At 38.3% G+C, this 25,179-nt stretch overlaps 1 protein-coding gene and 2 long non-coding RNA genes across 3 annotated transcripts in view; 2 read left to right on the top strand and 1 right to left on the bottom strand.

Annotated features, from left to right (window-relative positions):
• Positions 1–25,179, top strand: part of LOC114648954 (alpha-N-acetylneuraminide alpha-2,8-sialyltransferase-like) — a 258,331-nt gene that overhangs the window by 97,964 nt on the left and 135,188 nt on the right. The window contains exon 7 of the mRNA XM_051925313.1: positions 19,812–20,091. Coding sequence (XP_051781273.1) covers positions 19,812–20,091 — 280 coding nt within the window. The remainder of the gene's footprint in view (positions 1–19,811; positions 20,092–25,179) is intronic.
• LOC127527237 (uncharacterized) overlaps positions 20,810–25,179 on the bottom strand; it is a 143,968-nt gene continuing 139,598 nt past the window's right edge. The window contains exon 2 of the long non-coding RNA XR_007934544.1: positions 20,810–20,915. This is a non-coding gene — a long non-coding RNA (uncharacterized LOC127527237). The remainder of the gene's footprint in view (positions 20,916–25,179) is intronic.
• On the top strand, positions 21,329–22,211 carry LOC127527236 (uncharacterized). Its single transcript, XR_007934543.1, has 2 exons — positions 21,329–22,017; positions 22,058–22,211. It is a non-coding gene; the product is annotated as an uncharacterized LOC127527236 (long non-coding RNA).

Here is a 25,179-nt window from a genome sequence, read left to right as displayed (position 1 = left end):
GAGATGATACTATTTAGTGGATGCAGTGGATTCTCCATAATTGATAGGAGCCTGCTGAGTGCCCTTCGCTCTGCCACAGATGTTAAACTGTCCAGCTCCATGCCAACAATAGAGCCTGCCTTCCTCACCAGTTTGTCCATTATGGAAGTGAAGAAGATATTAAACAATATACATACCATTCTTCTTCAACGCAAGAGCAACAACTTCATGTCCCTTAAAGTTAAGGGACTACTGGCACAGAAGCGCAAAGATGGACTTGACAAAGGCTGTGACCAGTTCTGCGCAGATGTGCATGGCATGTACAGTGCATGTCTGGAGTATCTGGAGAAGTGGATGACTCCCATGGAGTTCTCAACATTCATGTGGATGGATCTGAGTGAGCCACCAAACTGGAATGATGTGGAGGCATGCATCAATTACCTTGGAGAGAAGGGGGTGGCAGTTGATGATGTTAAGTGTTTTGACCAGGTCACCAATCTGAGGAAATTCACAGAAACGTGCAACCATGATGAGGAGTTCAGTGGCCTGCAGGTACACCAGAAGTGGACCAAATATTTTGAAAAGGCAAAAAGCATTGCATGTTACTCAGAGCTACTGACAATTGCACAGTTTGTCTTTGCACTTCCCCCTCACAATGCAAATGTTGAGAGGGTTTTTTCACTAATGCAAAGCCAGTGGACCAAGGAGAGGAACCAGCTCTCCGTAGAGTCACTAAAGGGGATTCTACTAGTTCAGTACAACTTCAAAGACATGTCTTGCAAAGACTTTCATGCTTATTTGTTAAGCTATCGAAAACTGCTAGGAAAGATCAGCTCTACAGCAAAATATGGATGGGTTGACAAGGAGGATGCAGAAGAGAAGCAGGATGAAGAAGAAAACTAAAGATGAAAAGTCTAGATTCTTTTTGTTTAAGTTTTTTTGTCTTTGTGAGACTCTTCTGTTATTTATTTTATTACATTTAAGAGATATATTGTTGAAGCTGGAACAGAATAGTTCATATTTAGAACAATATTTAATTATTTATTTGAAGAGTCTAAGAGAGCTATTATTTTGTTATAAGTTTTTACAGATTTCATTTTATTTTATTACAGAGGTTAATTCTGCACCATTGAAGTATAATAAATAATGTTCATCAACCACCAAGAAGCTTGTCTGAATTCGTCTGGAGGCCGTGCCGATCGTCCTCTTTTTTGGAAATCAAAAAAGGCTTACCTCGATATTGAAAAGGGGAGATTACAAACAAAAGTTGTACCACTGTAGAGTTAATAGCGGCACCTCCGGTGGCCAGACATCTGATCGTGTCTACTGTCATTTGGACTTTATCTCACCCACATTTCTTACACCAGCCTGTCGTACTGAGACCAGCTCTCATTTTCACTATGTATTGCACCAACTTTTTTGTAAAAATGGTTGGAAGGTGTTGGGAAAGCTTTTGGATGCCTTGGGATGATGATGATAAGTGATGAGTTGCTCAGGTGTTAGGATGATATTGAGAATTAAATCCTGGATCAATGCTGAGACAGCTCTATGATAACTGAATAACTCTGCATTGGGGAGCTGATAGTAGGACAATGTTGGTCAGTTTTTTGGATGACTTGACATCAGAAAGTTGCTAATATAGTCAATGTTTTCTAGAAACTCAGATCTTCTACTGCAAACTACAAGGTTAACCACCTCTGTAATGGTAGCACTGTAAATGTAAGGATTTATTTGTCAGCAAAATAAGTGGTTAAACAAAAGTAAATTTTGGTGATGTGATGTTACATGGGAAGATTTTACAAATAAGCTCCATCAGTAGTCACATTCAAATCTTGCCTTTAAGCTCACCTCTTCTCATTTCCATTATAGTCATTTTTAGCTATGATATCATTCTTTAAATTAGTGCTTCTGGTTTTGATTAGAATGTACTGCCAGCTCATGCTTTCAGTCTTTTTCCATGCATTATCACTTCATGATGGCTCCTGTAGGGTCCCACTAGTTTATATTCCATGCAGTTAAAAACAAAAGATAATACTCATAAGTTTGAGAAATTTGGTAAATGATTACATTTATATGGTAGATTACTGGACTAGTGCCTTTAAAACAAATGGATAAAAACCCTTTGTCCCTCTGAATCCCCAGACTATTATCTAGAATTCATGAACACATAACATAATTTAAAAAAAGGTTGTAATCTTAATTATAAATGGCATAAGTCTGAAGAAGAAAATGCAAAATAAAAGTAGAGCATCATTTGGAGTTCAATACATTCCAATATGTGGGGAAAACATTGAAATATTGAAATAGTATGAAAATATATTAAAGTTCTGCCATGCTTCCTAAATGTGGCTGTCCCTCAACCTGAGACCTTCTAAAGGAGCAACTGGAAAGCCATTTGTGAATCTGAATAATATGCAATGGTAAGAGACATTAAAAAATAGATAATGGTCATGAAGCAACAGTTATCAACCAGGGTGGTCTACAACAGTGGTCTTTAAAAGTTATTTTTCAACGAATGTTTGTTTCACCCTGTATCAGGGTCACATAATCATGATGGGTCACATTGACTGCAAGTTTTCATAATTTAACATTTATAAACCTGTTTCTATTTATCCATAATCATTTTGGACTCATTTTGGGAGTCTGCCCTGGCAACATCAGGAGCAAGGTAGGAACCAATCCTAGATGGTACACCAGTCTATAGCAGGGCCCACCCTATACACGTAATTTTAAATTGCCTATCACCCTAATGTACAAGTTTTTAGGATGTAAAATCTATGGGGAAAATGTGCAATTACCACACCGACAGTAACTTGGTACAGGATTTGAATGCAGAAAATGGACTCATTAACTGTTGTGCTGTCCATAATAAAGAGGAACAATTAATAAAAACTAAAGCAGCTAAATGCAAACTGTGAAAGTAACATTGAAATTGCTTAAAATTTAAAAAATAATGTCCTTGAGTCTCAGAGAGGAAGACAAAACAATTTTATTCCATTAAATGATCTTTTATGGACAATTTTGGCCCAATATCTGGAGTTCATGCTATATTAGAAACATTAGAAACATTAGAACACTCTAGATGAGAACAGGCCATTCAGCCCAACAAAGCTCGCCAGTCCTATCCACTTATTTCTTCCAAAAAAACATCAAGTTGAGTTTTGAAAGTTCCTCACGTCTTACTGTCTTCCACACTACTTGGTAGCTTATTCCAAGTGTCTATCGTTCTTGGTGTGAAGAAAAACTTCCTAATGTTTGTGCGAAATTTACCCTTAACAAGTTTCCAACTGCATCCCTGTGTTCTTGATGAACTCATTTTAAAATAACAGTCTCGATCCACTGGACTAATTCCCTTCATAATTTTAAACACTTCAATCATGTCAGCTTTTAATCTTCTTTTGCTTAAACTGTATAGGCTCAGCTCTTTTAATCTTTCCTCATAATTCAACCCCTGTAGCCCTGGAATCAGGCTAGTCGCTCTTCTCTGGACCTTTTCTAGTGCTGCTATGTCCTTTTTGTAGCCTGGAGACCAAAACTGCACACAGTACTGACCAGTGCATTATAAAGGTTGAGCATAACCTCCTTGGACTTGTGCTCCACACATCATGCTATATAACCTAACATTCTGTTAGCCTTCTTAATGGCTTCTGAACACTGTCGGGAAGTCGATAGCTTACAGTCCACTATGACTCCTAAATCCTTCTCATAAGGTGTACTCTCGATTTTCCGACCACCCATTGTGTATTCAAACCTAACATTTTTACTTGCTATGTGTAATACTTTACATTTACTGACATTAAATTTCATCTGCCACAAATCTGCCCAAGCCTGTATGCTATCCAAGTCCTTCTGTAATGATATAACAGATTCCAAATTATCTGCTAATTCACCTATCTTGGTATCATCTGCAAACTTAACCAGCATCCTGTGTCTGAGCCAATTCTGCACCCATCTGAAATCATCACCCTGAACTCCCACTTCTTTTAATTTGATGCCCAACCTCTCATGTGGCACCTTATCAAATGCTTTCTGAAAGTCCAGTTAAATAATATCATATGCTCCACTTTGATTGTATCCTTTTGTTGCCTTCTCATAGACTTCCAGCATGTTAGTAAAACATGACCTCCCTCTTCTGAACCCATGCTGACTGTTCAGAATAACTCCTGTCCTTGCCAAATGTTGCGCAATCATATCCTTAATAATTCCTTCCATTAATTTTCCTGTGATGCATGTTAAGCTTACTGGCCTATAGTTGCTTGGATCTGCCCTGTCACCCTTTTTATATAATGGGATGATATTTGCCATTTTCCAGTCCTTCGGAATCTCTCCAGTGCGCAGTGACTTCCTAAAAATATGTGTCAAAGTTTTATATATGTATTTGCTAACCTCCTTAAGAAATCAAGGGTAAACATTATCTGGTCCTGGTGATTTGTTTGATTTCATCTTATTTGATCTGAGCAGCACTTCTCTCTCTACAATTTCCAAATGCCTCAGTACCTCCTTAGTAGTCCCATTTACCTCTGGGTGGTTATCCACTTGCTCACTTGTAAACACCTCAGAAAAATATAAGTTTAGGGCATCCACTATGTCACTGTCTGTATCTTTTAGTTCCCCTTTACTATTTCTGATGCATTTCACCTCCTCCTTGACTGTTCTTTTACTACTAAAATACTGAAAGAATCTCTTAGGGTCTTATTTCGCCTTATCTGCTATATTCCTCTCCAACTGTCTTTTAGCCTTCCTGATATCCTTCTTAATGGTTGCCCTCATGTTCTCATACGCTCTACGATTCACTTTGCAGTCATTAGTCTTATATGCCTTATAAAGCAGTTTTTTCCTTTGGAACTTCTTTTTTAAATCTTTATTAATCCACCGTGGAGTTTTTTTTAGTTTCCTATTAATTCCAAATTTAGGTATGTATCTGTCCTGCATTACATGTAAAACATTTTTAAACCTGTTCCACTGCTCCTCGACTGTCTCCACACTTAAAAGCTTATCCCAGTGTATCCTACTTAGACTTTGTCACATCTGGTCAAAATTAACCCTACCAAAGTTCAACTTAACAATTTTAGTCTTTGCATCAGCACTCTTACAAAATATTGAGAATTGTATTACATTATGGTCACTTGACCCTAGTGGTTCAATCACCTCTACACCCTCAATTCTGTCCTGATTATTACAAAATACTAAATCCAGACAGGCCTTAAACCCGGGTTGGTGCTTTAACATGCTGTGTTAAAAAACAGTCACTGATTACTTCTAAAAACTCCTGCTCTTGTGCTCCTCCATTTCCAAGGTTATCCCAGTTAATATTTGGATAATTAAAGTCCCCCATGACTATAATATCTCCCTGTAAACTTGCCTTTTTGATATTACTAAAAAGATGTGTGTTGAAGTTACTGTCTGAATTGGGTGGTCTATAACACACTCCTAAAATAAGACCTCTTTCCCTAATATTTTCCAGGCGAAGCCACATGTCCTCACTAAGACAATATTATCCACCTGCAGAGCCACAGCACCATACGTCACCGCAGTTTTAGACCCGCAGTTGTAGACCCGCAGTTTTAGACCCGGAAGTGGCGTCACCTTTGTTTCAGGACTGACTTCGTAAAATTACTTTTGGAAGGTTTCGGCAGGTCTTGGCAAAGCCCGGAAAGTAACGTCGGGTCAAAGACCCATTTAGAAACCATATAATACGAATCATTGTGAAGTTCAGAGGGTTTCTGCCATCACGTCATGCCACACATCAAACTAAACAATAAGTTTCTGTGAAATACACTATTAACATTTACATTGTGTTCGGGTCTGTGGGAACCATTTAACATGTCGACAAAATTAAAATAATCAAGATCTGTGTTAATTGAAAATAGTTTTTCGTTAACATTCATGAAACGAAGTACACAATATAATTATAATGTTTATCACCACGTTAGAGTTTAGTAAAAAGTTAATAATAAAAGTGTTTGCGTTTTTTAAACTGTACTATTCGTAGCTTTGGTCTGGGTTATCATTTTTATGCAGATGATGCTTAGATCTATTTCAGTGTTAAAAGTGATACTTCATCTCAGCATTCTCAGCTCACAACTTGCCTCAGTGAAATTAAAGTAAAATTAAAACCTGAACAGAGCAAAACTCTTCAAAATGAAATTGCAACATAACTGAACTCCTGCAAAGTGGCACTAAAGTGCAACTTAAGAAAACAAGCTCCTCTTCAACCATTCTCATCAGACCTTCTTTTACTGCAAAGAATCTCGGTGTCACTTTCATTCCTCCTTTTCTTATTTCACCCATGTAAACCATATTAAGAAACTTTCTTATTTCCACCTGTGTCACATTTCTCATGTTTGCTCATTCCTCTCCTTTTCTAATGCTGAGGAACTCGTCCCTGCTTTTATCACATCCTGAATTGATTATCGTAAGTCACTACTACTTCACTGCTCCCTGTGTCTTACAGGATTGAATATCAAATTCTGTTCTTGACCTGCCCACTAAGGTCCTCTGATTCAGTGCCCCCCACTAACCTGCACTCTGTGGGTGACAGCAGGGCCTTCAGCTGTATATAAAGCCCTGACTGTGGATTGGCCTCCCAAAATAATGACATCAGCTGACTCCATTCATTTGTTTTAACTCATTTGTTTAGGAGGACATTAAACAGACCTGACATTCTGCCCATTCTTTCAGTTTACCCTCTCTATCTGTCCAGGTACTCAGGGTTTGAATTTTTATCACAATTTATGTTATTTGCTCAAGATTTTTTTTGTAGTGTTATATGTTGTATTTTAGTCTGCATTATTGTCTTTTATTCTATTTGAATGTTTTGTATATTCTGTATTTATCTTTATTTAGTGAAGATATTATTTGTAGCCAATGTTATATAGGTCCTGTTGTTCTTTTTGAATTTTGGACAGGGTGCTATATAAATAAATTGTGTTCTTGTTAGTATTTTTATTTTTTTTCTTTTGATGGCCCATTGTTTATAATAATAAGTGACAAAAACTAGAGCAGTTTTATATAAGGCAATTAATATATTGCATAATTCAGTGTAGAATATGTATTGCCATTTTCTTCACATACATGTTTAAAAATATTAGATTGACTTAAATGTTTATTCTAAATTAGTTTAGAACAATATTGCACACATGCATAGTACATTTTAAAAAACGTAATCATTGTTATTATTAACGTTTTACTAAACTCTAACGTGGTGTAAACATTATAATTATATTGTATACTTCGTTTCATGAATGTAAACGAAAAGCTATTTTCAATTAACACAGATCTTGATTATTTTAATTTTGTCAACATGTTAAATGGTTCCCACAGACCCGAACACAATGTAAATGTTAATAGTGTATTTCACAGAAACGATCCTTATTGATGTGTGGCACGATGTGATGGCAGAAACCCTCTGAACTTCACAATGATTCGTATTATTTGGTTTCTAAACGGGTTTTTGACCCGACGTTACTTTCCGGGCTTTGCCAAGACCTGCCAAAACCTTCCAAAAGTAATTTTACAAAGTCAGTCCTGAAACGAAGGTGACGCCACTTCCGGGTCTAAAACTGCGGTGACGTATGGTGCTGTGGCTCTGCAAGTGGATGCTACTCCACTAAGATGGGGCTCATCTTCCAACTGAAGAGGACTTAAATTTAAATTCGGTGTGGCATAAACAGCAACCCTACCTCCTTTTCTGTCCTGTCTGTCCTTCCTTAAAAATGTGTATCCCTCTATGTTACACTCATCCCCATCTTTGTTTTTTAGCCAGGTTCCCATTATTGCTATAATATCATAATTATGCTCTGCTACATACAACTCCAGCTCACTTACCTTATTTTTGATACTTCTAGTATTAAGGCAAGCTATTTTTAATGTGTTATTAAATGTTTGTTTAGAATTTACATAACTATGCATTTTTATTTCTACACCATTGTTTTTTCTTCCATGTATAGATCTAAACCTGGTCTGTCCTAAACGACCAGACCCCCCCATTCCCTAGTTTAAACAATCCTTGACTAGCCACACATACGCCTCCCCAATACATTGGTGCTCCTCCAGTTCAGATGTAACCCATCACGGCGGAACAGGTCCCATCTCTTCCAAAAGGAGTCCTAATGCCCCATAAACCTATACCCTTCTACCCTGTACCAAGATTTGAGCCACACATTAAGCCTACTAATCTCCTCAGTCTTACCTGGACTGGTGCGTGGCACAGGCAGAACTTCGGAGAAAACTACCTTGTCAGTACTGCTCCTCAGCTTGGCACCTAACTCCTTGAATTTGGATCGCAGAACTGACAGATTACCCTTATGTAGTCTATATGAATGTATGTATTCCAGAACATTGTAGACTGCTGTTCAATTTAAGTTCAGATCCAGAGGACAAACCCATTTAGAAAAATTTCATGTTCCATCATTTTTTGGCCTGAATTTTTTTTTTTTATTTTGTGAACCAAAACAGGCGGGAGCTTCAGAGCTGCTGTAATGCCAGTCAGGAACTGGTTCTCACCAAAGAGAACATAAAGGTTGGAGAGACAATAATGTTTGAAGTGGATAATAAAAGGACTCGTTTTGTGGATGAGACTCTCTATGAAATGTTTCCGGAGGTAAACAGTTTTATCTACTCTTGTTTCACTCTGGAGTGGCAGCTCTCTTATAACAATAGAGAATGAGGTGGACCAATCTTAATGGACCAGGTACCAATGAGTACCTGAGTGTATGTTCTCCTGACCGTGGAGTGGAGTTTCCTTCAAGCTTTGAGCCACTCAATGTACCATTATTATAAGACAACATAAGTCATATAAATGAGGTTTTCACTTGGATGTTTGGAATAATGTGATACACAGAGAGACAAGTGTAATAAAAATAATAATAAAACAGGAACTTTGACTACACTGTCTTTCTTTGTTAGAGACCTTTTTGGAACAAGACTTTGGGACACTGTGCTATAGTTGGAAATGGGGGAATTTTACGCAACAGCAACTGTGGAGAGCAGATTGATCAAGCAGACATTGTTATCAGGTATTAAAAACCTTCCTTTTTCAGTTTATCTTCAGATAAAAAATATGTTACACAAGACTGTAGTCAAGATAAACTTCACAGTTCAGAAAACTGCAAGATGAGTTGTAAGTTATACTCCGTAATTTGAAAATTCTCAAGGTTTAAGTGTGTTCAGTTTGCACTTCAGTCCCATGTTCACTTTGGGTTTCTCCTCGTGCTTTGCTTTTACTTCAAAAGCAAAGTGACATGCAGGTTAGGTTTATTTTTTTAGTTTTTTGGGATAATGTTTTTTACTGAGCACAGGTTCACAGCATCTACATGTGTTTACATTTACAGAAATAACTAAGCTACACTTGAAACATGAGAATACAAGTAAGGTTAAACACACAGTAAGACAGAACTATTTCAGTACAATTAATGTGAATTATGTGAATTTCCCATTGGGATTAATTAAGTATCTATCTATCTATCTATCTATCTATCTATCTATCTATCTATCTATCTATCTATCTATCTATCTATCTATCTATCTATCTATCTATCTATCTATCTATCTATCTATCTATCTATCTATCTATCTATCTATCTATCTATCTATCTATCTATCTATCTATCTATCTATCTATCTATCTATCTATCTATCTATCTATCTATCTATCTATCTATTAACATTATAACTGGGATATGGCCTCTTAGAAAAAAATTAACCTCTGTGAAAGTAGGGGGTCTAAGGTCAGGAGATTATTTCAACAAAATGGGGCAGAGGCCAGTCCTGGATGAGGCACCAGTGTCTACATTTTTTTAAACTTGCCTTACTTCTCAGTAAGGCAGGTATGGGTGAGGGTTTGAGGGGTGGAGAATCGATTTACCATTTTCCTTTCCTTTCCTTTTCTTCCTGTCTGTGTTGATGTACTAAATTCTATTTTATTTTTTATTTCCTTGAGATTCTTAATCATGGTCATGAAGAAATAGATTTTTATAATTTTGTTCTTTACATTTTTCAGTCAGGTGGTGATGATATCCAGTCTAGTCGGCAATCACTATAATACCAAATGTTTTGATGTCACTCAACATTTGTTATCTTATTTAAGAGCTATGAACGCAATGAAGGATTTCCTGGACTTTGCTCTAAGTAAACTAAGAAAGTGCTCAGTAGAGGACTTGTACAAATATTAAGGTCAAAAATTAGATCTTAAGAATCTGCCAAATTTAGTGATTAAATGTTTGGATCTGCCTTTTTCAATTTTCTTTTTATTTATAAAGTGCAGTTGGCAGACAGAGTCACAAAGTGCTGCATACCATAGAAAGCAATTCACACACAGAGGTTACAAACAATAAAATTAAAGTAACATTTCAGCAAATGAACATAAAACAGAACAGTCAGAAACAGCTTACCCATATGCTAGCCTAAAAAGGTTCCTCTTCAACTGTTTTTTAAATGTATAAATTGTGTCAGCAGCCCGTAAACCATAAGGAAGGCTATTCCACCATTTTGGTGCAATGGACTGAAAAGCCTGATCCCCACAAGTCTTTAGCTGAGTATATGGAACAATAAGAAGGCCCTGGTTAGATGACCTAAGTGGGCAATTGGTAGTATAATGTTGTAAGAAATCTGAAATATATTGTGGTGTTTGACCATGCAGAGTTTTATAGGTTATTACTAAAATTTTAAAATGTATTCTAAATTCCATTGGAAGCCAACAAAGCAAAAATGAAGTTGAAGTAATGTTTGACCATTTACTGGAGCTGGTTAACAATCTAGCAGAAGCATTCTGAATAGACTGAAGATGCAGCAGTGCCATCTTCTTTAAACATGTAAATAAAGAATTACAATAATAAAGACATGAAAAAATAAAAGCATGAATTAATGTCTCCTTTTGAGCCTTCAATGCTTTTGTTCTTAGCATTGATCTAATCCACAGATTATAAAAACAAGATCAAGATAAGAACCTAAAATGAGCATCAAGGTTTAATGACTGATCAAACATAACACCCTGATTCCGGACACAAAATTTAAAGTTGAGTGAAACAGCCGATAACCTGAGACTGATGTCTGCTTGCAAATTTATTACATTATGAGATGTTCATGCCTGCTGTTATTCTTTATGAAAGCATGCTCTCTCGCATTGTTTCTCTTCTAAAGTTAATCTTTGCTGCTCACAATATTAAACTGTGTTTGCTTGTGGATCCTGTCTTTTGTAAGAGGAATCACAGACAACTGTGGAGTGCTGGGGCACCCATTGGCAAACCACATATAACTGAAATAAAACAGTTATAAACACATTGAAGAAGAAATCTTAAAATTCACTGCTCCAAGATGGCAGAACTTTTATTGATAAGGACTTCTGGCAGGATGACACAGGTCCAGGTTGGCAGACACCAGAAGTGATGTCAAGAGTGGTAAAGCCGACATGCTGACTTTATTTTCGTAGTTTATTTAGTCATTAAAGAAAAACGTTCTAGACTTATAGAAGTATGGAAGCGTATTAGGGCCACAGAGAAGAAGAAAAAAAATACAGACACAGTGAAGAAAAAAAAAGTGTATGTCGAGATTAAAGTCGACATGTTGACTTTATTCTCGTAGTTTATTTTGTCATTAAAGTAGAATGTCGTAAACTTCATCTTAAAATCAATGTTTAATTTGTTAGTTTTTCTCAAAACCCATTACAACTAATGTAGCACATTAAATGCTTCGTATTAAGTGTTCCCCGACCCATGTTAATCACTATGTTCTTCTTAAACTGACTTCCTCTTACACTGAGTGGAGGCACAGACAGCAATGGCCAAACAGAATACATTCATTTCATGATATTCCTGCATGCTCTCTGAACATTTAGAATGCTAAGATAAATACTTGCTATCAATTTAAATCATGTACTAAACATTTGGGGGCATGGTGGTGTGGAGGTTGGGTGTTCCCTGCCTTCAATTTGCATGTTTTTGTGGTGGGTTTACTCTGCATGCTTTAGTTTCCTTTCAAAATCATGTTGGATGTGGGGTTTTGTTATGCTAAATTGACCCTAGTGTAAGTGTTGCTTGTTTTCACCTGAATGAACTGGCGCCCCGTTCAGGAATCATTCCTGCCTTGCGCATGATGCTTGCTGGGATGAGAGCAACCCTGAATGGATGGCATATCCATATATCCAGTTTTTTGGAGCCTCGTCACACCTGCCATAAAGTTCTCTACACTGAATGTAGACCTGCATGCTTAATACATGCTTTAATGCATTTCATCAAGTATTTATCTTAGCATTCTAAATGTTCAGAGAGCAGGAATATCATGAAACAAATGGATTCTGTGTGGCGATTGCTGCCTGCGCCTCCTCTCAGTGCAAGAGGAAGTGAGTTTAAGAAGCACATAGCAATTAACATGGAATGGGGAACACTTAATACAAAGCATTTAATGTGCTACATTAGTTATGACTGGGTTTGAGAAAATCTAGTAAATTAAACATTGATTTTAAAATGAAGTTTAGGACATTGCAAAGTTAAACCACCGAGAGAAATGTCGACTTTAATCTCGATATAAACGGCAAGAATAAAGTGGAAATGTCGACATACACTTTTTTTCTCTACCGTGTCCATATTTTTTTTTCTTCTCCGTGGCCCTAATACGCTTCCATAGTTCTATGTACAAAACTCAGCTATCTTCTTGTTCTTCTTTCGGCTGCTCCTGTTAGTGGTTGCCACAGCAGGTCATCTTTTTCCATATCTTTCTGTCTTCTGCATCTTGTTCTGTTACACACATCACCTGCATGTCCTCTCTCACCACATCCATAAACCTTCTCTTAGGCCTTCCTCTTTTCCTCTTACCTGGCACCTCTATCTTTAACATCTTTCTCCCAATATACTTAGTATCTCTCCTCTGCACATGTCCAAACCAACTCAATCTCGCCTCTCTGACTTTGTCTCCCAACCGTCCAACTTGAAAGGACCCTCTAATGTACTCATTTCTAATCCTGTCCATCCTCGTCACACCCAATGCAAATCTTAGCATCTTTAACTCTGCTACCTCCAGCTCTGTCTCCTGCTTTCTGGTCAGTGCCACCGTCTCCAGCCCATATAACAAAGCTGGTCTCACTACCATCCTGTAGAGCTTCCTTTTCACTCTTGCTGATACCCGTCTGTCACATATCACTCCTGACATTCTTCTCCACTCATTCCACCCTGCCTGCACTCTCTTTTTCACATCTCTTCCACAATCCCCGTTACTCTGTACTGTTGATCCCAAGTATTTAAACACATCCACCTTCGCCAACTCTACTCCTTGCATCCTCACCATTCCACTGACCTCCCCCTCATTTACACACATCTATTCTGTCTTGTTCCTATTGACCTTCATTCCTCTCCTCTCTAGAGCTCTCTCCAGGGTCTCCTCAACCTGCACCCTATTATCACTACAGATCATAATGTCATCAGCAAACATCATAGTCCACAGGGACTCCTGTCTAATCTGGTCTGTCAACCTGTCCACCACCATTGCAAATAAGAAAGGGCTCAGAGCAATGAGTTAAAAAAATAAATTTCATCAGAGCAACATTGAGCCTTAAACATCTCTTGTTTCACAAACACCTGTATGATATGTTAGCCAGGCACAATAATTTACTTGTGCATAACCATGTTTAGGGCAATGCACTTAAAGGGGTTTGTGAACATCGGCAGGGGATCGTTGCTTTTTTCCACGGCTGTCGGAGGCATTCGTATGCAACATGCCGGGCGAGAAGTTAATGGTAGAAATTGCTCTTCCTGAATAACATCTTCCAACATTTAAATGAACTTAATCTTAGTTTGCAAGGAAAGGGTTAAACAGTCGTAAATCTTGTTAAAAAACTTAATGGATTCAAAAAGAAACCAGACTTGTTTTCAAATGATTTAATTACAGGGTAATGCTTCATTTCCCAACACTGCGTGATTTAATAAATAATTTGTCATCTGCACCAATTACTGTATTAATGACAGAATTTTTAGGCAAGGTAGTGGTGAACTTTGCTGCAAGGTTTGACAACTTTGACATTCCCATTAAGAACTTGCAATTTTCAAAGAATCCTTTCACGATTAATGTGGGAGGAGAGTTCATCAATAACCAAACCGGTGCTCATGTCACTTAAGTAACATTCACTGCAACTAGAAATGATAGACATGCAAGAATCATCTGAACTGAAACAAGCGCATCGATCTGTGGAAAGTGTACAATCCTGGACAGAACTGGACCAGGTCCAGTTCCCAAATGCTGAAAGGTTGGCAGATTTTCTTCTAAGAATGTTTGCTCTAATGTACACATGAGGAGGGTTGTGTTATGTTATATTAAACCAATGCCAGCTCTTCCATAGAGGGTTCTAGGGAGCCATTTCCACTGAAAATAGAAGCTCCACAAGTAGAAAATATTTTAAAAAATGTAAAAATCGAGGCAATGTATTGTATTGTATGTATTAAAGAGTGATTTGCAGCAGCAGCATGCCTCCCGCTGACTGGAGATGTCTGTGATCACATGCCATTCATATTAATTTGGTCTTGGGTATAAAGCTTCCTAGTGAGAAATACAGTAAGTGGAATTTAAAGAGGATAATTTACAACAAGCCAGAGAAGGATATTTAACTACTTATTAGTTTCACTGTTCAAGCAGAAGCAAGTGGGGGTTGCCTCAAATCAAAGAAACAAAACAGCTTAGTCCTGAAAAAATGCCATACGTACAGGCCTATAGCAAATCATTCTTGCCAGTCAGTCAGTCATATTCTAACCAGTTTAGACCTGGAATGTATTGTGGGGGGTGCCTGAGCCTGTACCAGCTAGCATAGGGTGCAAGGCAGGAACAAACCCTGGACAGGGCGCCAGTTCATCACAGGGTGAACCCACACACACTCAGTAGGACCAATTTAGTATTGGCAATCCACCTAACATGCATGTCTTTGGGCCCATGCAGACATGGAGAGAACATACAAACTCCACACACAGAGGACCCGGGACGCAAACCCTGGTCACCTTACTTCAAGGCAGCAGTACCACCACTGTGCCACTATGCCACCCAAATCATTTCTTCTAGAAGGACAAAATAGTGAAGACTGAAAAAAACAGAAAAACAAGAGATATAAGATAAAAGACTTTCAATGTGCTGTTTTTACTATTTAGAATAATTTGAACAACTGAAGTGGTGAGACATTTTCATAGTGGCTGCACAGTTTATTAAGTAGCTAGTAAAATCTCTGTGCTATCTCTTAAAAAAATTTGGTTGGAACAAAATCCTCTCTCAATCCCACAACTTCATGGATACTCCATTATCAAAAAATTCCCATTAATTTTCTGAAACTGCAAGCTATTGACTCTCTGTTGCTGAAAATAATAAAACAAGAAAAGTCTTATTCATTGTTGTATGTTAGGTTCATTTGCATAACACATTTCAATATTTTTTAATTTTCACCATTCAGCTTTTGATAAATATGATACTCCAGAAACACATTACTGAGCTAAGTATTATGTAAAGTCTCAAACTAGTTAAACATATTAAAAGGCTTATGTAAACTTATCACAGAACAAAGCACAAAGTTAAATGTTATATATGATGTCATTTTGTATCCCAAAATGTGCTGATACAAATTAATTCAGGGTGTCCTAGTCTAAGAGGCAGGCAGTTTATTTTCTTTTTCCTGATACCCCTTATTTACCCTTATACACTCAGAAACTTTTCTTCTGATGCTGCTGTGGCTTTCTGTCTACTAAATCTGTTCCAGTTTCCAAGATACAGGGTGGTCCAGATCTAATTATGCAATTATTGCATTGCATTAAAAGTTGCATAGTTAGATCTGGACCACCCTATACTTTTCATGACATAGAAAACTGTCACTGACACCTTGTCTTTCTTTAAAAATTCTTTCAAGTAAAGACCTACAACTTTAAGGATTACAATAGTCTGTCTTCTTTTATTAATTGCCTTTTCCTTGCCATTATGATAGATAGATAGATAGATAGATAGATAGATAGATAGATAGATAGATAGATAGATAGATAGATAGATAGATAGATAGATAGATAGATAGATAGATAGATAGATAGATAGATAGAAGTGAAAGGCAGTATAAAATAGATAGATAGATAGATAGATAGATAGATAGATAGATAGATAGATAGATAGATAGATAGATAGATAGATAGATAGATAGATAGATAGATAGATAGATAGATAGATAGATAGATAGATACTTTATTAACCCCCAAGGGGAAATTCACATACTCCAGCAGCAGCATACTGATAAAAACAATATTAATTTAAGACTGATAAAAATGCAAATTAAGTTAAAAAATGCAAGGTGGAGAGTGCGAGGCAGGTATAACAGTCAATAACATTGTATAATGTTAATGTTCTCCTCAGTCTGTCAGTGGAGCAGGACAGTGACAGCAGTCTGTCTCTGAAGCTGCTCCTCTGTCTGGAGATGACACTGTTTAGTGGATGCAGTGGATTCTCCATGATTGACAGGAGTCTGCTCAGCGCCCGTTGCTCTGCCACGGATGTCAAACTGTCCAGCTCTGTGCCTACAATAGAGCCTGCCTTCCTCACCAGTTTGTCCAGGCGTGAGGCGTTCCTCTTCTTTATGCTGCCTCCCCAGCACACCACCACGTAGAAGAGGTCGCTCGCCACAACCATCTGATAGAACATCTGTAGCATCTTATTGCAGATGTTGAAAGACACCAGCCTTCTAAGGAAGTATAACCGGCTCTGTCCTCTCTTGCACAGAGCATCAGTATTGGCAGTCCAGTCCAGTTTATCATCCAGCTGCACTCCCAGGTATTTATAGGTCTGCACCCTCTGAACACAGTCACCTCTGATGATCACGGGATCCGGGAGGGGCCTGGGCCTCCTAAAATCCACCACCAGCTCCTTGGTTTTGCTGGTGTTCAGGTGTAGGTGGTTTGTGTCACGCCATTTAACAAAGCCCTTGTACTGCTTATAAAAGGTGTATCATATATAAACAAGGTAAAAGAGAAGTAAAGAAACAAAAAGGAATGAGTGTTACCTGGTATTGGGTATATTTAGTTAAAGTTCAGAGTCCAGATAGCCAAGGGGTAGAAGCTGTTGCAGAACCTGGGAGACCTGATTTAGATGCTATAGTACTTTCTGCCAGATGGAAGTGGAACAAAGAGACCATGAGAGGGGTGGGAGCAGTTCTTCACAATGCTACAGGTTTTGTGGATGCAACACTTTATAAAGAATTCTTTAATGGAAGCTAGAGAGGTCCCAATGATCTTTTCTGCTGTGTGCACTGTCTGTAGTAGGACTTTACAGTCACTGCACTGCAGTTCCCAAGCCAGACAGTGACACAACTGGTCAGATGGTGCCCATTCAGAATCTATTCAGATTGGGATGATGTGGGCTTGCCTACCTTCAACCAGGCCAAGATGAGGAAAACTCCATTGTGACTGGACTGCAAGACAAACTGAGGTTCTTGGAATAATGGGATAGCACCACTTACCTTTATGTTCTTGTGCCACTGGTATCCAGCCACCATCCACCATCCACATTAAAATCAAGAAATTAAAGATTCAAATTTATTCCAAAATATGCAATACACCTATACATTGGATTCTTAGGGCCACTAATTTTCATATAGTGCTCCTCACATACTAAAGAAAATATCAATATTTTATGAATTGAGATTCCAATTGCAATTCCAATATATCATGTTTACAGTAATCCTGCCCAGATCCAGTTGTCTATTGAGTTCTCAGTGACTTTGAAAGATGTTACATTGTTGGCTATTACATGTCTTGAGGAACAGAGCCCAAGGTGATGCTGCCATGGAAGTCAGGGGGTTGACTGTTGATGAAAGCTCATTTTCTGCCACTGTGACATCTGTTCATTGATTCATAATACAAGGAAACACAGACAAGAAAACCCTTGATCACTGAAACACAAATGTAAACCTCAGGCAGCAGTATACATTTTCTTCAGGAACAGTCCATAGTAGAAAGAGATGTGCTAGTCGAGTTGTGGTGTATGACATCTGCAGCCTTTTTATAGTAGTCGGTGGTCTACATTAGTGACAGGCTGGACTAGTCTCCTAACACAAAGAATTTATTTAAGAAAGGGCTGAGCAGATTCCTTTTATTCCTAGGAAATTGCACTCCTTTAATGTTCTACTACTCTGTGATGGCCAGTGCAATTTTTTACACTGTAGTTTTCTGGCCAGTAACATCACTGTGCAAGAGGTCCATCAAATCAAAAAGCTGGTTAAAAAAGGCAGGCTGAGTTATGGGACACACTCTGGACTCCCTGGATGTAGCAGATGAGGAGAGAATGAAGACAAAACTGAGTGCCATTATGAACAATGCTGCACATCCTCTATCTGACACACGGACAATGAGGACTTTTAGCAAAGTTTGTCAAGAAACGCTACTGAGATTCTTTCATATCTACAGCAATATGCCTTTATAGTGCCTCACTATGGCTATGACTGTTCTTTTCTCTTTCACCGAGCCTGAATTTTTTGTTGTTTGTTATATTTCTTCAGCATCTGTAAAAAGTTAAATGACCCCCTACATAAAGTCTATCTATCTATCTATCTATCTATCTATCTATCTATCTATCTATCTATCTATCTATCTATCTATCTATCTATCTATCTATCTATCTATCTATCTATCTATCTATCTATCTATCTATGCAAGAGTGAAATGTCACAGCAGGCCCAGCAGTGAAATCACATTAAAATGTTATAATTATTATTCATTTCATACTTGTATGAGGGCTGTAATTATCTTGCAAAAGTGTAGTATGCAGATTCAATACTGTTTACTCCTACACAGTAACATGGAGAGACTGTGAATTTTTGAATGTTTTAGGAGAGTATACTTTGACTGTAATGGTAACAAGTAAAGAGTACAGGTGATAAATTCATTTGGGTGTGTATCTTTAGGATGCTTATTGTGCAGCCTCTAGTGTCACAATGCTGTGATCCAGGTTTGATTTTTACCCACAAGCCAAAGTCAGGTTGTTAGATGGATTGGCAGCCCTGATGCGGTTTGGTACAAGTGTTTCTGTATACCAATCCAGTTAGCTTCTGGCTTCCTGAAGTGAAAAGTAGGATCAGAAAATGAATGGATGGATATCAATTCATAGGCAGCCCCAACAAGAGAAACAGCTTTGCCAGTGTTATAAGGAATGATGCAAAGATGCTGGCTGAAATTATTTCACCTTTATTTTCCAGGTTCAACTTACCACCCCTAAACTACACAGCTGACATTGGAACTAAGACAGACCTGGTGACAGCAAACCCCAGCATCTTGGTGGGCAGGTAGAACTGTTTGGGTCATGTTATATAGGAAGAGTCAATTTATTGATAATATATTTTTAAGAAAACTATAAGCAGTCAGGGCCTAGCTGTGTTTGTTGGGTGCTGTAGTCGTAGGGGGTTCCATGGTGTCTGCCAGGAGGAGTTGTAGGGATTGGGAATTACTACTGTGTAGGGCTTCAACATTACCTGGAAGTGCATCCTAGCCACAATTTCATATCACCAGAAGTATTCCTGGGTGTGGGATAAAAGGAGCAGCCCCACTTCAGTCTGGGAACCAGAGTCTGGAGGAGGAGGAAAGAGATACTGTAACTGAAGGACCGAAGGAGACTGAGAGAGAAGACAACAAAGTTATTGTGCATGAGAAATGAAGTGTTACTGTGATATGAGAAATGCTTACTGTAAAGAGTTTCCCATAATGAAACTTGTGTCTGAGCCTGTTGTGTTGGGAGTTTGAGGAGTTGCAGCACCCCATACAACTCACAGGTATTTAGTCCTAGGTATCACAATGCCATCTTAATCTTTACTGTTTTCCTTCTTGTCTTTTAACTTTCAGGTATGATAGTTTGTCATATGCCAGGAAGCCATTTATACAAAAGATGAAGGCCTATGGACATGCAGAGGTGCTGATGCCAGCTTTTGCGTATGCCTTTTGCATGGAGCCCTCTTTCAGGGTTTACTTTACCCTGCAGGACTTCAATCTCCAACATGTCTCTTTCTTTCATCCAGGATACCTGAGCAAGCTCCACAAATACTGGCGTAACAAGAGGCTAACTGTCACACGGCTCTCTTCTGGAATGATGCTGGTCAGCGTTGCCTTGGAGCTTTGTTCTAAGGTTTCTCTTTACGGTTTCTGGCCTTTTCCCTTTGACTTAAATGGACAACCCTTGACCCATCACTATTACAACAATCAGCCCGTTACCCCTGGCATGCATTCAATGAAACTGGAGTTTTTAAATTTACTTCAAATGCACATAAAGGGGATACTGAAGGTAAACCTAGGCAAGTGCTTATGATGGCTGAGGAGGGCCTCTTCATTTTAAGTGTAAATTTACATTAATTCATAATACCTACAACTGTCATAGCATGCCTGCTTGTTTCCTCCCTTGGTGCAAGGAAGGACTTCATCTCCTAAAACTTGATTTGAATGGACATAACAAGAGGTCTTTGTTTGATACTGTATCTGGTCAAGTGTGTGGGGAGTCTGCACCTTCTTCCTTTAACTATGAGTTTTTTGGTATTAGAGACTTAATCAGCATTACATAGAGGATCAATCTAAGTTAATTATTGTTAATTACTACTGGTGTGGAATTAGAGAATATGGGTGTATATAAAATGGATTGGCTTCTTGACCATGAACAGGGCTCAGAGAAAGAAGCCCGCGATGAAGAAGAGACCCGCTTGTAGTCAGATGCCCGATGAGCCATTTGAGCTAATGAAAGTCTCTTTTGGTTTCACTGGCTAAGATGGTGGCTTGGGTGCAGACTGTAACTAATGGAGAACATTGCCCAAACAAAATGAGCCCAGTGTAAAAGTACACAGAGGATCTGTGGGCCAGAAGCAAGGCCCATTTATAATATTTATCAATAGTCAACACACATTTTTTGAAAACAGGGCTCATTTTTCCAAAACATTAAATACAATTCACAAAACATCACACCTAAAATATGCATATTTTCTGCAAAATGAAGCACTGTATTCAAAAATTACATAAACTTCTATCAAAATCAAATCTTTATACCAAATAGCTCATACAGCAATCTTATTATCAGATTTTTGTCCAACCCAAAATACACACTAATGTACTGAAACAAAGCTGTTACCATCTTTGGTGGATATTAGTTCTGGAAGTAGAGAATTCTTTTGTCCAAATGGGCAGAAGTGCAGAAACCACAAATAAACTGTTGAAACAAATTTTATTTTCCTCCATAACAAATCCTTGCAAAATATGCACAACACATACAATGTATATTTAAGGGTGTATACACCAAAAATGTGCTATTTTTTGAATGAAGATAAAAAAAACACCTTCAGAAGAAAGTACAAACAAAAGAACCTTATAAAGGGAAGGACAATACATAGGCTGCATCACACCATCTAGCGATGGCCACAGGAACATGTCGTCATCACAGACGATATGATCCTTGGGCTGGACAGCAAAGGAAGAAGCACCTTCAGTGTGTCCATCCCTGGATAACACCCACATCTATAGCATCACATATCCCCCTCCACTGTCTTCTGATGAGGAATGTGTTCATGAAGCTAGCAGTCACTCACCCTTAACTGGCATGCAAAAAAAATCTTCAACGGGATTGAGAAGAGGGGATGATTGGTTGATAATCAAACCAGTTTTGGGCCAGGCCTGAACAAAGGAAGATGGCATTATCTCAAGATATCTGTTTTGTTCTGTGTTATTTATGTGATTCACTGGTAGAAGAGTGTTGTGCATCCTGTTCAAAAATGTAAGTGTGTGGGCTATGTTGTGTACTCCAAAGAGAACATGTGTTGTGGTTCTGTATGAATCCTACCTACCTTTTGTCCATGTTATTTCAGTTACTTTTTTATTAGTTTCTGTGTTAATTGCTTTTTTTCTAACAAGTTATCTGCCGTTAATTAAGCTAACAAAAGCAGTGATACTGGTCTTGAATTTAAATAATGTAATTAACTATCTTATTAGCTTTGATAGTGGTGGGATAAAATCTTTAACTGATATATAACTCCCTGTTGCTGTAATTAGGCCTCTGCCAGCACATGGGATGGATGTACTGTATACAGTAGGTCAGGCTTCAGATGGGGCTTTAGTGAGGGAAGGCATTGGATTCACTCCTGTGTTGGTCGGGCTTTTTTGAAATATGTGTCTTTCTTATTATGCTAAGAATGCTGATTTTTGCCTTGTTAGGAATCACACTGACTTGGACTTTTTGTTATAGAATTTTTTTGGGCTCTTTTTCCAGAAGTTTTTGAAAGTGAGATTTTTGATGTTTATATTTAGTTTGATATTTTGATATTTATTTGATGCAGCCTTGATTTTCAAGGTAATTTAGTTATATTTAGAAGTTTTCTCTTTTTTGGTTAGGGTTTTGATATTTTTTACCTTTTAATAATGTCTGTAAGGCAGGATGACAACAGCATGTTGGTGGAGGACACTATTCTGTGTGATGGCAACACAAAACAACATTGTTTTCTATAGCACATTTTCATCCACAGAATGTAGCTCAAAGTGCTTTACAAGATGTCAAAGAAATAGATACAAGCAAGGAGAGGTACTGTAAATTACTATTTGATAAGAATAATAATAAATAGATAACATACAAAAAGTAAATGAACATGAACTTACTTAAAATAGATATAAAGTTATTACAATAGAGTCATTATACATAGAACAGCTTTTTAAACCTCTAAAGATGAGTTTGATGATAAGGTCAGAACAAATGATTGGAAGGGCAGAAATTCTTTTTTAAAAAATTGTACTTAAGTGTTTCCTTATTGTTTTTTAAGGCTTTGCCTTAGGGGATTCGACACAAGCATCACATGCAGCTGCTCAGAGCTTTGATCAGTTGGGGGTCACCACCACAGAGTAAATGGAAAAGAAAGCAGAGAAAATCAAAGATTAGTAATGATTACAAATTCATGAAGAATTAGATAATTCTAACTTAAATGTAGTTACAGTAATCCCTCCTCCGTCGCGGGGGTTGCATTCCAGAGCCACCTGCGAAATAAGAAAATCCGCGAAGTAGAAATCATATGTTTATATGGTTATTTTTATATTGTCATGCTTGGGTCACAGATTTGCGCAGAAACACAGGAGGTTGTAGAGAGACAGGAACATTATTCAAACACTGCAAACAAACATTTGTCTCTTTTTTAAAAGTTTAAACTGTGCTCCATGACAAGACAGAGATGGCAGTTCTGTCTCACAATTAAAAGAATGCAAACATATCTTCCTCTTCAAAAGAGTGTGCGTCAGGAGCAGAGACTGTCATAAAGACAGAGAAACCAAACAAATCAATAGGGCTGTTTGGCTTTTAAGTATGCGAAGCACCGCGGCACAAAGCTGTTGAAGGCGGCAGCTCACACCCCCTCCGTCAGGAGCAGAGAAAGAGAGACAGAGAGACAGAGACAGAGAAAAACAAACAATCAAAAATCAATACGTGCCCTTCGAGCTTTTAAGTATGCGAAGCACCGTGCAGCATGTCCTTCACTAAGCAGCTGCACAGAAGGTAGCAACGTGAAGATAATCTTTCAGCATTTTTAGACGAGCGTCCGTATCGTCTAGGTGTGCGAACAGCCCCCCTGCTCAATCCCCCTACGTCAGGATCAGAGAAAGCGCAAGAGAGAGAAAGAGAAAAGTAAGTTGGGTAGCTTCTCAGCCATCTGCCAATAGCATCCCTTGTATGAAATCAACTGGGCAAACCAACTGAGGAAGCATGTACCAGAAATTAAAAGACCCATTGTCCTCAGAAATCCGCGAACCAGCAAAAAATCCGCGATATATATTTAAATATGCTTACATATAAAATCCGCGATAGAGTGAAGCCGCGAAAAGGCGAAGCGCGATATAGCGAGGGATCACTGTATTTTCAAAATTTGTAAAACTTTCCACGGTATTAACCTGGTGTATTTCTATCAGCAAAGTATTCCAGATTTTTGGTGCATAACAGCAAAGAGTAACCTCACCACAAGCAGAAAGCTTTTAGAAGATCTAAGGTTACAACCTGGAAAGTAGGGTGATATGCACTCCAAAACACAGGGAGGAGTAAGACTATTTAAGGGTTTATATACCACTAGCTGTGTAAGCCCGTGTTGTAAAAAGCCAGGTTCCTAGAAACCATGGATTCTCCAGTTGTGCATTAGCTGCTAAGTGAGGTTCTCTTTCCTCGGCGGTTTCATTTTGCGAATGTGCTCACCCTCTTTGTCTATCAGCAGCTAAGTGAGTTTCTCTCTCCTTGGAGGTTTCATTTTGCCAATGTGCTCACCTCGCTTGTATATTACCAGCTAAGAGAGTCTCTCTTTTGTCAACAGTTTCACTTTGGCAGCAGAGTCGATTTCTTTGAGCTTCAAACTGTACCCTCATACTTCCTGGCCAGACAGACAGACACAAACACTATCATGCATAGATGTTTATATATAAGATCAGTCAGTCAGTCATTTCCCAACCCGCTATATCCTAACACAGAATTATGGTGGTCTGCTGGAGCCAATCCCAGCCAGCACAGGGCACAAGGCAGGAACAAATCCCTGGGCAGGGCGCCAGCCCACCGCAGGACACACACACACACACACGCACACCAAGCACACACTAGGGACAATTTAGGATCCCCAATGCACCTAACCTGCATGTCTTTGGACTGTGGGAGGAAATCGGAGCACCTGAAGGAAACCCACACAGACACGGGGAGAACATGCAAACTCCACGCAGGAAGGACCCGAAAAGCGAACCCAGGTCTCCTTACTGTGAGGCAGCAGCGCTACCTCTGTACCACTGTGCTGCCCTATATATTAGATTACTAGTATTTTAAATTCAACATTAAATGACATGGGTTATCAATGTAATGATGCTAAAATCAGTGAGATGTGGTCAGATTTTCTTTTTCTGGTTAAGATTCTTGCTGCATCATTCTGAACTAATTGCAATCAATTGATGGTTTTCTTTGGTAGTTCAGTCGACGAATAAGAAAAGGGTGAATTAATTTCTCAGTATCTTGCAGCGTTATCACTGATCTATCTTTTGCAATGTACTTTAAATGGAAACATGCAATCTTAGTGTGCTTAATGTGAAATTTAAATTTTAGGTTAGAGTCTATGATTAAACATACATTCTTTTCTTCTGCCTTGACTTTTAATGCTAAGGGATCAATTTTATTTCTAAGACTTTCACCATTTCCATTTTTTGATAACAACAAATAATTATGTAGCTAACTTGT

Source organism: Erpetoichthys calabaricus, chromosome 3 (assembly GCF_900747795.2).
Source record: "Erpetoichthys calabaricus chromosome 3, fErpCal1.3, whole genome shotgun sequence".
NCBI classification, from domain to species: Eukaryota; Metazoa; Chordata; class Cladistia; order Polypteriformes; family Polypteridae; genus Erpetoichthys; species Erpetoichthys calabaricus.
The sequence above is the reverse complement of the archived record's forward strand: the minus strand, read 5'-3'. Positions and strand labels throughout refer to the sequence as shown.